Source organism: Entelurus aequoreus, linkage group LG14 (genome assembly GCF_033978785.1).
Source record: "Entelurus aequoreus isolate RoL-2023_Sb linkage group LG14, RoL_Eaeq_v1.1, whole genome shotgun sequence".
Taxonomy (NCBI): Eukaryota; Metazoa; Chordata; class Actinopteri; order Syngnathiformes; family Syngnathidae; genus Entelurus; species Entelurus aequoreus.
The window spans coordinates 52,576,611-52,590,902 of record NC_084744.1 but is presented as its reverse complement, the minus strand read 5'-3'; the positions used below and the strand labels follow the sequence as shown (position 1 = coordinate 52,590,902).

At 34.3% G+C, this 14,292-nt stretch overlaps 1 protein-coding gene across 9 annotated transcripts in view; it reads right to left on the bottom strand.

Annotated features, from left to right (window-relative positions):
* tcf7 (transcription factor 7) overlaps nucleotides 1-14,292 on the bottom strand; it is a 108,289-nt gene that overhangs the window by 93,901 nt on the left and 96 nt on the right. For all 9 annotated transcript variants that reach the window (XM_062070166.1, XM_062070167.1, XM_062070168.1 and 6 more), the window contains exons 1-3: nucleotides 13,814-14,292; nucleotides 11,024-11,084; nucleotides 4,690-4,796 (exon numbers count right to left, since the gene is read on the bottom strand). The exon at nucleotides 13,814-14,292 is cut by the window's right edge and continues 96 nt beyond it. In XM_062070166.1, coding sequence (XP_061926150.1) covers nucleotides 4,690-4,796; nucleotides 11,024-11,084; nucleotides 13,814-14,020 — 375 coding nt within the window. In that variant the 5' untranslated portion in view covers nucleotides 14,021-14,292. The remainder of the gene's footprint in view (nucleotides 1-4,689; nucleotides 4,797-11,023; nucleotides 11,085-13,813) is intronic.

Below are 14,292 nucleotides of genomic sequence, written 5' to 3'. Positions count from 1 at the left end.
TCCTTCAGCGTGTTTACTTGTGTGTGATGTCATGTGCGGTACAAGCAGTCCTGCAGGGTGTTTACTTGTGTGTGATATAATGTGCGATACAAGCAGTCCTGCAATGTGTTTACTTGTGTGTGATATCAGGTGTGATACAAGCAGTCCTGCAGTGTGTTTACTTGTGCGTGATATCATGTGCACTACAAGCAGTTCTGCAACATGTTTACTTGTGTGTGATATCCCATACAATACAAGCAGTCCTGCAGCGTGTTTACTTGTGTGTGATATCATGTGCGATACAAGCAGTCCCGCAGTGTGTTTACTTGTGTGTGATATAATGTGCGATACAAGCAGTCCTGCAATGTGTTTACTTGTGTGTGATCTCATGTGCGATACAAGCAGTCCTGCAATGTGTTTACTTGTGTGTGATATCATGTGCAATACAAGCAGTCCTGCAATGTGTTTACTTGTGTGTGATATAATGTGCGATACAAGCAGTCCCGCAGTGTGTTTACTTGTGTGTGATATAATGTGCGATACAAGCAGTCCTGCAATGTGTTTACTTGTGTGTGATCTCATGTGCGATACAAGCAGTCCTGCAATGTGTTTACTTGTGTGGGATATCATGTGCGATACAAGCAGTCCTTCAGCGTGTTTACTTGTGTGCAGTCCTGCAGCGTGTTTGCTTCTGTGAGATATTATGTGTGATACAAGAGGTCCTGCAGCGTGTTTACTAGTGTGTGATATCATGTGCGACACAAGCAGTCCTGCAGCGTGTTTACTTGTGTGTGATATCATGTGCGATACAAGCAGTCCTGCAATGTATTAACTTGTGTGTGATATCATGTGTGATACAAGTAGTCCTGCAGTGTATTTACTTGTTTGTGATATCATGTGCGATACAAGCAGTCCTGCAGTGTATTTACTTGTGTATGATATCATGTGCAATACAAGCAGTCCTGCAGCGTGTTTACTTGTGTATGATATCAGGTGCGACACAAGCAGTCCTGCAACGTGTTTACTTTTATGTGATATCCTGTGCAATACAAGCAGTCCTGCAGCGTGTTTACTTGTGTGGGATATAATGTGCGATACAAGCAGTCCTTCAGCGTGTTTACTTGTGTGTGATGTCATGTGCGGTACAAGCAGTCCTGCAGGGTGTTTACTTGTGTGTGATATAATGTGCGATACAAGCAGTCCTGCAATGTGTTTACTTGTGTGTGATATCATGTGCGATACAAGCAGTCCTGCAATGTGTTCACTTGTGTGTGATATAATGTGCGATACAAGCAGTCCTGCAATGTATTTACTTGTTTGTGATATCATGTGCGATACAAGCAGTCCTGCAGCGTGTTTACTTGTGTATGATATCAGGTGCGATACAAGCAGTCCTGCAACGTGTTTACTTGTATGTGATATCCTGTGCAATACAAGCAGTCCTGCAGCGTGTTTACTTGTGTGGGATATCATGTGCGATACAAGCAGTCCTGCAGCGTGTTTACTTGTGTGTGATATCATGTGCGATACAAGCAGTCCTGCAATGTATTAACTTGTGTGTGATATCATGTGTGATACAAGTAGTCCTGCAGTGTATTTACTTGTTTGTGATATCATGTGCGATACAAGCAGTCCTGCAGTGTATTTACTTGTGTATGATATCATGTGCAATACAAGCAGTCCTGCAGCGTGTTTACTTGTGTATGATATCAGGTGCGACACAAGCAGTCCTGCAACGTGTTTACTTTTATGTGATATCCTGTGCAATACAAGCAGTCCTGCAGCGTGTTTACTTGTGTGGGATATAATGTGCGATACAAGCAGTCCTTCAGCGTGTTTACTTGTGTGTGATGTCATGTGCGGTACAAGCAGTCCTGCAGGGTGTTTACTTGTGTGTGATATAATGTGCGATACAGCAGTCCTGCAATGTGTTTACTTGTGTGTGATATCATGTGCGATACAAGCAGTCCTGCAATGTGTTCACTTGTGTGTGATATAATGTGCGATACAAGCAGTCCTGCAATGTATTTACTTGTTTGTGATATCATGTGCGATACAAGCAGTCCTGCAGCGTGTTTACTTGTGTATGATATCAGGTGCGATACAAGCAGTCCTGCAACGTGTTTACTTGTATGTGATATCCTGTGCAATACAAGCAGTCCTGCAGCGTGTTTACTTGTGTGGGATATCATGTGCGATACAAGCAGTCCTGCAGCGTGTTTACTTGTGTGTGATATAACATGCGATTCAAGCAGTCCTACAGTGTATTTACTTATTTGTAATATCATGTGCGTTACAAGCAGTCCTGCAGCGTGTTTACTTGTCTGTGGTATCAGGTGCGATACAAGCAGTCCTGCTGTGTGTTTACTTGTGTGCGATGTTATGTGTGATACAAGCAGTCCTGTAGCATGGTTAGGTGTGTGTGATATCATGTGCAATACAAGCAGTCCTGCAGCCTGTTTACTTGTGCGTGATATCCTATACAATACAAGCAGTCCTGCAGCGTGTTTACTTGTGTGTGGTATCATGTGCGATACAAGCAGTCCCGCAACGTGTTTACTTGTGTGTGACATCATGTGCGATACAAGCAGTCTGCAGTGTGTTTATTTGTGCAAAGCTGGACAGCCAATTAACATTTAATGCCCTCTAATGAACACACAATTTCTTCTATTTTACTAAAGTAATTCACAAAAGGTAGCTGCACAACAGCTGAGCTAACAGTAGCACACAAGCTAGACATACATAATAATCTTTGAAGAATAAAACAGCACATTTGTCAATATAAACAAGTGTGAAATAATTATATGTATATATTACTTGCACATACAAAGTCTCCAACAAAAGAAAATATCCAGTAACAAACGTGGTCCGCATTATTCAACTTACTGCGTCATGAGCATGACTTCATGAACTATTGTGACTAATAGGTGTCACCAAAAAACTATTACCATTTCAATTTAAGACAGCATAAGTCCATTCCAAGCGGATAATAATAAATAGGTTAGTGCATGGGTCAGCAACCCAAAACTTTGAAAGAGCCATATTGGACCAAAAATACAAACAACAAAATGAAAAAATTAAAAGTCTATCGTAGCCTACTATCAAAATGACTATGTGTCACAGGCTGAGGCAAATCTTCGTTGACAGAAATGTTGAAATGTAATATTTATTCTCAACATTTTACATTACAAAGCATTAGTAAATCAGAGGCTACTCAGAAGTTGAGGTAACTCCTGGAAATGACTGGCTTTTAATGGCCAAAGGTTATAGATGTGTGTGTCCAAGTTAAAGGAAACAGCATTTTAATAGATTTATTACAATCTTTGGCAAGCTAGGTATGTTTGCTGTGGTCTGGAACAACATGGCACACATACAACTATCTGAAATGCAGCCAATATTACATGCAGATAATGTGTCATGAGACATGCAAAACTAATTATATACAAAGAGGATAGAAGTAAAGGAAATTAAATGAGCTCAAATATACCTACAAATGAGGCATAATGATGCAATATGTACATACAGCTAGCCTAAATAGCATGTTAGCATCGGTTAGCTTGCAATGACCAAATATGCCTGATTAGCACTCCACACAGTCAATAACATCAACAAAGCGCACTTTGTGCATTCACGCACAGCATAAACTTTTGGTGGACAAAATGAGACAAAGGAGTGGAAGATTTGACAAGTAAACAAACTGTTGCGTCACAGTCCACACTATGGTGAGTTCAAGAGCCGCCGAAATTAGTAGGACAAAAGCGTTGTTCACCAATACTCTCATCAGTGAAGCATACACACACACATATTAAACGTTGGGCTTTGTAACAATTGTGTCATGTTTGTCCTCAAACAAAAAACATACTAAAACCAAAAATATTTTCCCCCCATCTTTTCTAGAGATGTCCGATAACATATTATCGGCCGATAAATGCTTTAAAATGTGATATCGGAAATTATCGGTATCGGTTTCAAAAAGTAAAATGTATGACTTTTTAAAACGCCGCTGTACGGAGTGGTACACGGACGTAGGGAGAAGTACAGAGCGCAATAAACCTTAAAGGCACTGCCTTGCGTGCGGCCCAATCACATAACATCTACGGCTTTTCACACACACAAGTGAATGCAAGGCATACTTGGTCAACAGCCATAAGGTCACACTGAGGGTAGCCGTATAAACAACTTAACACTGTTAAAATATGCTCCACACTGAGAACATATTGACAAACACATTTCGGGAGAACATCCGCACCGTAACACAACAAACACAAACAGAACAAATACCCTTAAACCTGGCACTTAACTCTTCTGGGACGCTACAATATACACCCCCCTTAATTCCATAACTTGAAGTTGATTTATTTTGAGTTGATTTATTTTGGAAAACCTTGTTACATTGTTTAATGCATCCAGCGGGGCATCACATCAAAATTAGGCATAATTATGTGTTAATTCCACGACTGTATGTATCGGTATCGGTTGATATCGGAATCTGTAATTAAGAGTAGGACAATAACGGAATATCGGATATCGGCAAAAAAGCCATTATCGGACATCTCTAATCTAAACATATCGCTTGTGTTGTGATGATTTATGATACAACTTGCACTGAGCCTCGTCTATAAAATATCAGACATCTCTATCTTTTTCCATTTCTAATCCTTTTTAAAAATGCTCCTGGGAGCCACTAGGGCGGCGCTAAAGAGGACTTACCGATGGCGAAATTGAGCCGTTGGGTAGGTAGGCGTCGGGCAGCATCAGGAAGGGGTAACCGGGATAACCCGACGTCTTGTACACGCCGCCATCTTGCTGCTTTGATACTGTGGACCAACAGAAAACAATGCGAGTTAGCTTGAAACACCACATATCACCAAATGGGGCGTCCTCATATGGAAGCATCAAAGTTTTAGAATCATTCGACTTATTGACGACGACTTGCTAAGCCCCGCCCACTTTTCTTCGTGTATGCTTTTAAACCAATCTCGCTGCAGTTTGGCACACACGTGATCGTGAGTCTGGGTACCCTATTTCCCGATGATTTGGCTCAGCACCCTAATGCAACATTGGCTCTTTGGTGGAGCTGGTGTGAGAAATTACAAACCAATATGACTCATTGGGTTACACTTCTGTGTGTTTGTCAAAAACATAATAGCACATGGCAACCAGTTATGACAAATTTCCCCCGTTTTGTGCACAGCTGTTCCCAGTTATTTGTTTTTCACACGAGCGTACAAGTGCCCACCCAAATCATGAAGCGTAAACAAACACTTTCGAGCCTTATTGCTTGAAATGACAGGTTCCATCTAATGACTACACCAGGGGTGTCCAAAATATGGCCCAGGTCTTCAATTTGGCCCATAAGACATTGTAGGGTTTAACAAGGAATTAGGCCTGAAGGGTGTTTCCAAACTAATTTCAAATAGATAACGAACTGATTGCTGCAAATGTGCCGCCATTTTATGGACATCGTGAGTAAATCAGCTCAATGACCAGCACATCATGTACTTATATGACCCAAATCTAAACACCATATTCCACTCATGGCACAAAAAAACCCGCAACCAACACAAAAAGTCAACACACGGTCTTATATATCAGTGGTCCCCAACCTTTTTGTAGCTGCGGACCGGTCAACGCTTGAAAATTTGTTCCACGGACCGGGGGGGGGGGGGGGGGGGGGGGCGTGGTGGGTTGGAATTAAAAATATATATATCATATGTACATGTGTGTGTATATATATATATATATATATATATATCTATATATATATATATAGATATATATATATATATATATATATATATATATATATATATATATATATATATATATATATATATATATATCTATATATATATATATAGATATATATATATATATAGATATATATATATATATATATATCTTAGGGCTGCAACTAACGATTAATTTGATAATCGATTAATCTGTCGATTATTGCTTCGATTAATCGATTAATAATCGGATAAAAGAGACAAACTACATTTCTATCCTTTCCAGTATTTTATTGGAAAAAAACAGCATACTGGCACCATACTTATTTTGATTATTGTTTCTCAGCTGTTTGTACATGTTGCAGTTTATAAATAAAGGTTTATTTAAATTTTTTTTAATTATTATTATTATTATTGTTTTTTGTTTTTTTAAAGCTTCTGCGCATGCGCATAGCATAGATCCAGCGAATCGATGACTAAATTAATCGGCAACTATTTTTATAATCGATTTTAATCGATAGTTGTTGCAGCCCTAATATATATATATATATATATATACATATATATATATATATATATATATATATATGTGTAGGCTATATATAGTATTATTTTGCATGCAGTAGGCTTTCGTCTCCCGGCCAAATATTTTAGCCCAATGCGGCCCCCAAGTCAAAATGTTTGGACACACCTGGACTCCACACTGTTTTACCACGGGTGTGTCCTTTGGGTGGAGAGAGGTGTGTGTGTGTGTGTGTGTGTGTGTGTGTGTGTGTGTGTGTGTGTGTGTGTGTGTGTGTGTCAGCAGAGCAGATATGATATCTATACATGTATTGAAGGAATATTCAACGCAATGGTTTTGGGTCCACATTTCCAGAAATCCAGCGTATATAACATTCCGGAGAACGAGCATCTTCTACATTAGACATTTGATTTTGGTCTATTTATTTAGTCAGAGTTACAGGATTGATCTGCAGTTTTTAAGGACGTTCTGCTAAAAGCTATAGTCAAAAATCATCTCACGGTCCACCAGTTGAATAGGCCAAATGATGAAAAAGAGAGGACCTAAGATGGAACCTTGAGGAACGCCACTGGTATAACTACAAATAGGGACGGCGTGGCGAAGTTGGTAGAGTGGCCGGGCCAGCAATCGGAGGGTTGCTGGTTACTGGGGTTCAATCCCCACCTTCTACCATCCTAGTCACGTCCGTTGTGTCCTTGAGCAAGACACTTCACCCTTGCTCCTGATGGCTGCTGGTTAGCGCCTTGCATGGCAGCTCCCGCATCAGTGTGTGAATGTGTGTGTGAATGGGTGAATGTGGAAATACTGTCAAAGCGCTTTGAGTACCTTGAAGGTAGAAAAGCACTATACAAGTATAACCCATTTATCATTTAACTAAAGCAGTTGAACACATGCTTGAACACACTGACTGCAATGTGAAGTAAACAAGCTATGGCAACACCTTAGTTACATAAATCACATTATGAAACAAATATTTAACTGCCAAAAAGAAGAGGACTTAAAGGGGTGCCTTGAGGAACGCCTCGGTTATGTAAATCACAGGTTTGGACCCCAGTGATCCATGTTTGCTAGCAAGGCTAAAATGTTGATGCAAGGATCTGCCCATTTGTTTACAGTGGTCCAAGTTCTTTGATAAAACAGGAGCACTTTGGTGTTTTTTTTAGCAATTTGCTGCTAAAATGTTTGTCTCCTAAATTTGGAACTTAACCAGGATTAGGCCCCTGTGCCGCCAATTGACTACCCTCGCTGCATAATAATTGAGATATGACTATAAGAGTTAGCAGGCTAACACTTGAATCCAGCAAGATGACAGCAAAACAGGCAGCGAGCCAATCCCCAGACAAAACTAAAGCGTTTACAAAAGTGTTTTTACTGTAGTTACGGCGTGTTAGATCTTCCACAATGATACTGGCTGGACAAAAGCGTTACAAGCGATGGCGCCTCGTCTTTAAACTTAAGTGTTAATTACTCCGTTACACCGACCGTGCGGAGCGATTGTTTGTACTACTGTAGCCTCTCTGACATGAAATGCTGAAATATGCTGAAATATGAGGCACTTTAATAAATGCTGAACAATATGTAGCATACAACTGTAGTACTTTTTTATGGTGAATAAAACATAAACAAATCCTTAAATTGATTCAAATATGAGGCACTTTAATAAAAATGGACAGTATAAAACATACTAGTACTTTTTAAGGACAATGAAACATCAACAAAACCTTAAATTGAATAAAATAGGAGGCACTTTAATAAATTATGGACAGTATGTAACATACTACCGTAATTTCCGGACTATAAGCCGCACCTGACTATAAGCCGCACCAGCTAAATTTAGGGGGAAAATACAGATTGCTCCATATATAAGCCGCACCCGACTATAAGCCGCAGGGTTTTGATGTGTAATTACCGTAGTATATAGGGTTTCCTGCTACTACGGAGGGGATTGTCGGGACAGAAATGACTGGTTTGGGAACGCAAAGCGTCCCATTTATTAACAATAAATCTTTCAATCATTCAATCAAACTTTCACATCTTTGACATGGCGAACAGCATTCGTGCAGAGTACAAATAATACAACGGTGCAAAGTAATACAAAGTGCTCGCCTGTACGTTATCAAAATAACCAGCCTACCGGTATATGAAAAGTCAGTCTTTAATCATTGTGTCATCGTCTTCCTCCTGCGTACTAAAACCACCGAAATCCTCTTCGTCTGTGTCGGAGAAGAACAGGCCGTAAATAAGCTGCACCCTTGTATAAGCCGCAGGGACCAGAACGAGGGGAAAAAGTAGCGGCTTATAGTCCGGAAATTACGGTAGTACTTTTAAGGACAATAAAACATAAACAAATCCTTAAATTGAATAAAATAGGAGGAACTTTAATAAATGATGGACATGTCGACATACTAGTACTTTTTAAGGACAATAAAACATAAACAAATCCTTAAATTGAATTAAATAGGAGGCACTTTAATAAAAATGGACAGTATGTAACATACTAGCACTTTTTAAGGATATAAAACATAAAGAAATCCTTAAATTGAATAAAATACGAGGCACTTTGATAAATGATGGACAGTATGTAACATACTAGCACTTTTTTAAGGACAATAAAACAAACAAATCCCTAAATTGTTTAAAATAGGAGGAACTTTAATACATGATGGACAGTATATAACATACCAGTACTTTTTAAGGACAATAAAACATAAACAAATCCTTAAATTGATTAAAATAGGAGGACATTTGATAAATGATGGACAGTATGTAACATACTTGTACTTTTTAAGCACAACAAAACATAAACAAATCCTTAATTGAATAAAATAGGAGGAACTTTAATACATGATGGACAGTACGTAACATACTAGCACTTTTTTAAGGACAATAAAACATAAACAAATCCTTAAATTGAAAAAAATAGGAGGAACTTTAATAAATGATGGGCAGTATGTGACATACTAGTACTTTTTAAGGACAATAAAACATAAACAAATCCTTAAATGAATTAAATAGGAGGCACTTTAATAAAAATGGACAGTATGTAACATACTAGACATTTTTTAAGGATATAAAACATAAACAAATCCTTAAATTGAATAAAATAGGAGGAAATTTGATAAATGATGGACAGTTTGTAACATATTAGCACTTTTTAAGGACAATAAAACAAGCAAATCCTTAAATTGATTAAAATAGGAGGAACTTTAATAAATGCTGGACAGTATGTAACATGCTAGCACTTTTTTTAAGGACAACTAAACATAAACAAATCCTTAAATTGAATTAAATAGGAGGAACTTTAATAAATGATGGACAGTATGTAACATACTGGTACTTTTTTAAGGACAACAAAACATAAACAAAACCCCAAATTGATTTAAAAAAGTAGATTTATACAAACTAGAGAAGATTAAGCTGACATTGAACGGCTGTTCTGTGAAGTTTCAGGAAGTATGGGGTGGTTTCCTAAAACATGTAATAGAGACTGATCTCAAATTTAACCCAGATTGAAAAGTAATTAAAAGGTAGATAATTGATGAGCCTTTTGTCTGCTTTGTGTATTGCTGCGTTGGGGACTCTCCGGAGTGCAGTAGTCTGTGGCTTAATGTCAATATTTACCTGTACTTATTTGTTCCTATACATTTTTTTTGTAGTTTATTTTTTAAAATTCTATATGTGATTTTTTTTGTGGGTTACAAAAAGAACATTTGGCATGGGTTTAATTCTATTTCTGGACTGTATGTGTCAGAAATAAATAAAGCAAGCGTTAGAAAAAACAACCATGGCCCATCATGCAAACAATTTGAAATGCCGTTCTTTCCAATATGTTTTATCAACAGGAAATATTTATCATAATCAATAAACTGCATGCAAAATGACACAACAAGCTCAAATCTGTAATAGATTAAATCAGAACTTTTTCTTGCTTTTGTTTATTTTTCTTAAATCTGTTGACACGCTGTAGGATTTTATGATGTTGATAAAAACATAAATGTATATTTATTACACTTTTGTATGATGTCATTAGTAATATAAATGTTAAGTTAGTACATCTAATAAATATTTGATAGTTTATATGATGTTAATAGTAACATAAATGTAAATTTAGTACACTTATACATATTTGATAGGTTTTATGATGTTAATAGTAACATAAATGTTAATTTAGTACACTTTTGTATGATGTCATTAGTAATATAAATGTTAATTTAGTACACCTAATAAATATTTGATAGTTTGTATGATGTTAATAGTAGCATGAATGTAAATTTAGTACACCTAATAGATATTTGATCGTTTGTACGATGTTAATAGTAACATAAATGTTAATTTACTACACTTAATAGATATTTGATCGTTTGTATGATGTTAATAGTAACATAAATGTTAATTTACTACACGTGATTAATATTTAAAAGTTTGTATGATGTTAATAGTGACATAAAGTGTGTTTTGATGTAATTAGAAAAATATTTTATGATGTTGATAATAACATAAATGTATATTTATTACACTTTTGTATGATGTCATAAGTAACATAAATGTTAATTTAATACACCCAATAAATATTTGATAGTTTGTAGGATGTTAATAGTAACATAACTGTTAATTTAGTACACCTAATACATATTTGATAGTTTGAATGATGTTAAAAGTAATCTAAATGTTAATTTTGTACACCTAATAAATATTTGATAATTTTTTTATGTTAATAGTAACATATATGTTATTTAGTACACTTTTGTATGATTTCATTTGTAATATAAATGTTAATTTAGTATGTTCTTACCGTTGTCGAGATGTTTGTTGGGGAAGTTTCTGTGCTCAGCTTGTTGTCTTTGCCGGACAGCCTGGAGAAAGAGAGAATATTTTCAAAGGTAAATACATTTATTTTAAATATTTCACTAGAAGAAAAACAGGATGTTATAAAAGTAAATACATATATTTGACATCAAACTTTAAATGGTGTACTAGAAGAAAGACAAAATGTGTTTAAAGGTAAATACAATTATATTACATACATTTTTTTATGTTTCACTAGAAGAAAAGCAGAATGTTTTTTAAAGGTAAATACATACATTATATTTTACATCAAACTTTAAATGGTGTATTAGAAGAAATACAACATGTTTTTAAAGGTACACACAATTATATTACAATTAATTTTAAATGTTTCACTAGAAGAAAAAGAGAATTTTTTTAAAGGTAAATACAATAATTTCACATTAAACTTTAAATGTTTTACTTGAAGAAAAACAGAATGTTTTTAAAGGTAAATACACATATTTACATCAACCTTTAAAAGGTGTACAAGAAGAAAGACAACAGGTTTTTAAAGGTAAACACCATTATTTTACATTAATTTTTAATGTTTACTAGAAGAACAACAGAATATTTTCAAAAGTAAATACAATTATTTTACATTAAACTTTAAATGTTTTACTTGAAGAAAAACAGAATGTTTGTAAAGGTAAATACTTATATTTTACATCAAACTTTAAATGGTGTACTAGAAGAAATACAACATGTTTTTAAAGGAAACACAATTATATTACATTAATTTTTAAATGTTTCACTAGAAGAAAAACAGATTGTTTTTAAAGGTAAATACATATATTTTCCTTTTTAAAAAAAAAATATTTCACTTGAAGAAAAAGAGAATGTTTTTAAATGTAAATACTTATATTTTACATGAAACTTTAAATGGTGTGCTAGAAGAAAGACAAAATGTTTTTAAAGGTAAACACAATTATATTACATTAATTTTTAAATGTTTCACTAGAAGAAAAAGAGAATGTTTTTAAAGGTAAATACAATAATTTTACATTAAACTTTAAATGTTTCACTTGAAGAAAAACAGAATATTTTTAAAGGTAAATACATATATTTTACATTATTTTTTAATATTTCACTTTCACATCAAACTTTAAATGGTGTACTAGAAGAAAGACACAGTTTTTAAAGGTAAATACAATTATATTACATTATTTTTTAAATGTTTCACTAGAAGAAAAACAGAATGTTTTTAAAGGTGAATAAATATATTTTACATTATTTTTTTTAATATTTCTCTTGAAGAAAAAGAGAATGGTTTTAAATGTAAATACTTATATTTTACATGAAACTTTAAATGGTGTGCTAGAAGAAAGACAAAATGTTTTTAAAGGTAAACACAATTATATTACATTAATTTTTAAATGTTTCACTAGAAGAAAAAGAGAATGTTTTTAAAGGTAAATACAATAATTTTACATTAAACTTTAAATGTTTCACTTGAAGAAAAACAGAATATTTTTAAAGGTAAATACATATATTTTACATTATTTTTTAATATTTCACTTTCACATCAAACTTTAAATGGTGTACTAGAAGAAAGACACAGTTTTTAAAGGTAAATACAATTATATTACATTATTTTTTAAATGTTTCACTAGAAGAAAAACAGAATGTTTTTAAAGGTGAATAAATATATTTTACATTATTTTTTTAAATATTTCTCTTGAAGAAAAAGAGAATGGTTTTAAAGGTAAATACTTATATTTTACATCAAACTTTAAATGGTGTGCTAGAAGAAAGACAAAATGTTTTTAAAGGTAAACACAATTATATTACATTAATTTTTAAATGTTTCACTAGAAGAAAAAGAGAATGTTTTTAAAGGTAAATACAATAATTTTACATTAAACTTTAAATGTTTCACTTGAAGAAAAACAGAATATTTTTAAAGGTAAATACATATATTTTACATTATTTTTTAATATTTCACTTTTACATCAAACTTTAAATGGTGTACTGGAAGAAAGACACAGTTTTTAAAGGTAAATACAATTATATTACATTATTTTTTAAATGTTTCACTAGAAGAAAAACAGAATGTTTTTAAAGGTGAATAAATATATTTTACATTATTTTTTTAAATATTTGTCTTGAAGAAAAAGAGAATGGTTTTAAAGGTAAATACTTATATTTTACATCAAACTTTAAATGGTGTGCTAGAAGAAAGACAAAATGTTTTTAAAGGTTAACACAATTATATTACATTAATTTTTAAATGTTTCACTAGAAGAAAAAGGGAATGTTTTTAAAGGTAAATACAATAATTTTACATTAAAATGTTTCACTTGAAGAAAAACAGAATATTTTTAAAGGTAAACACATATATTTTACATTATTTTCTAAATATTTCACTTGAAGAAAAATATATATTTTTTAATGGTGAATACAATTATATTACATTATTTTTTAAATGTTTCACTAGAAGAAAAACAGAATGTTTTTTAAGGTAAATATACAATTATATTACATTAATTTTCAAATATTTCACTTTTACATCAAACTTTAAAAGAAAGACACAATGTTTTTAAAGGTAAATACAATTATACTACATTAAACTTTAAATGTTTTAATCTCACTAAACAGAAAGTTTGTTTTGGAAAGGTAAACACAATTATTTGACACCAAACTTTAAAAAGAAAGAGGAAAAAAGAATATTTTTGAAGCTAACTATTACACCAAATCTTTTATATGTGTTATGCTCACAAAAAGACGAAAGAGTTTTGGCTAATAATAATAAACATACCGAGGAGCTAGCAGCAGCGACAGCACGGTTCTGGTTCTGGTTGTGGTTCTGGTGAGTTTCCGACTCGTTGACCAGAGAAGACTTGAGGTCCGCCAAGTCTCTTTCCGTGAAGGAACTTTGCTGGATCTTCTCCTCCTGGTCACCTTCGTCTTTGAAGGCAATCATCTCGTCCGTGGCGCCCAGGTCGTCTCCTCCATGTTGCGGCATGGCCACTCACTCACTCACTCACTCACTCACTCACTCACTCACTCACCCACTCACTCACTCACTCACTACTAACTTTTTACCTTCGAACTTTCCGCCCAATCACGACAAGTACGGCATCCAAAGTCAACAAAGTAGGGCAAGAATGACGTCCGCTAATGTCCGCTCTCGTCCCGGAAGAAGACCAAAGTGCTGGGCGTGCGGGACTAGCGGCGAGGATGAAGATGGTGAAGATGAAGATGAAGATGAAGATGATGTCTTCGGGAAGGCGCAAC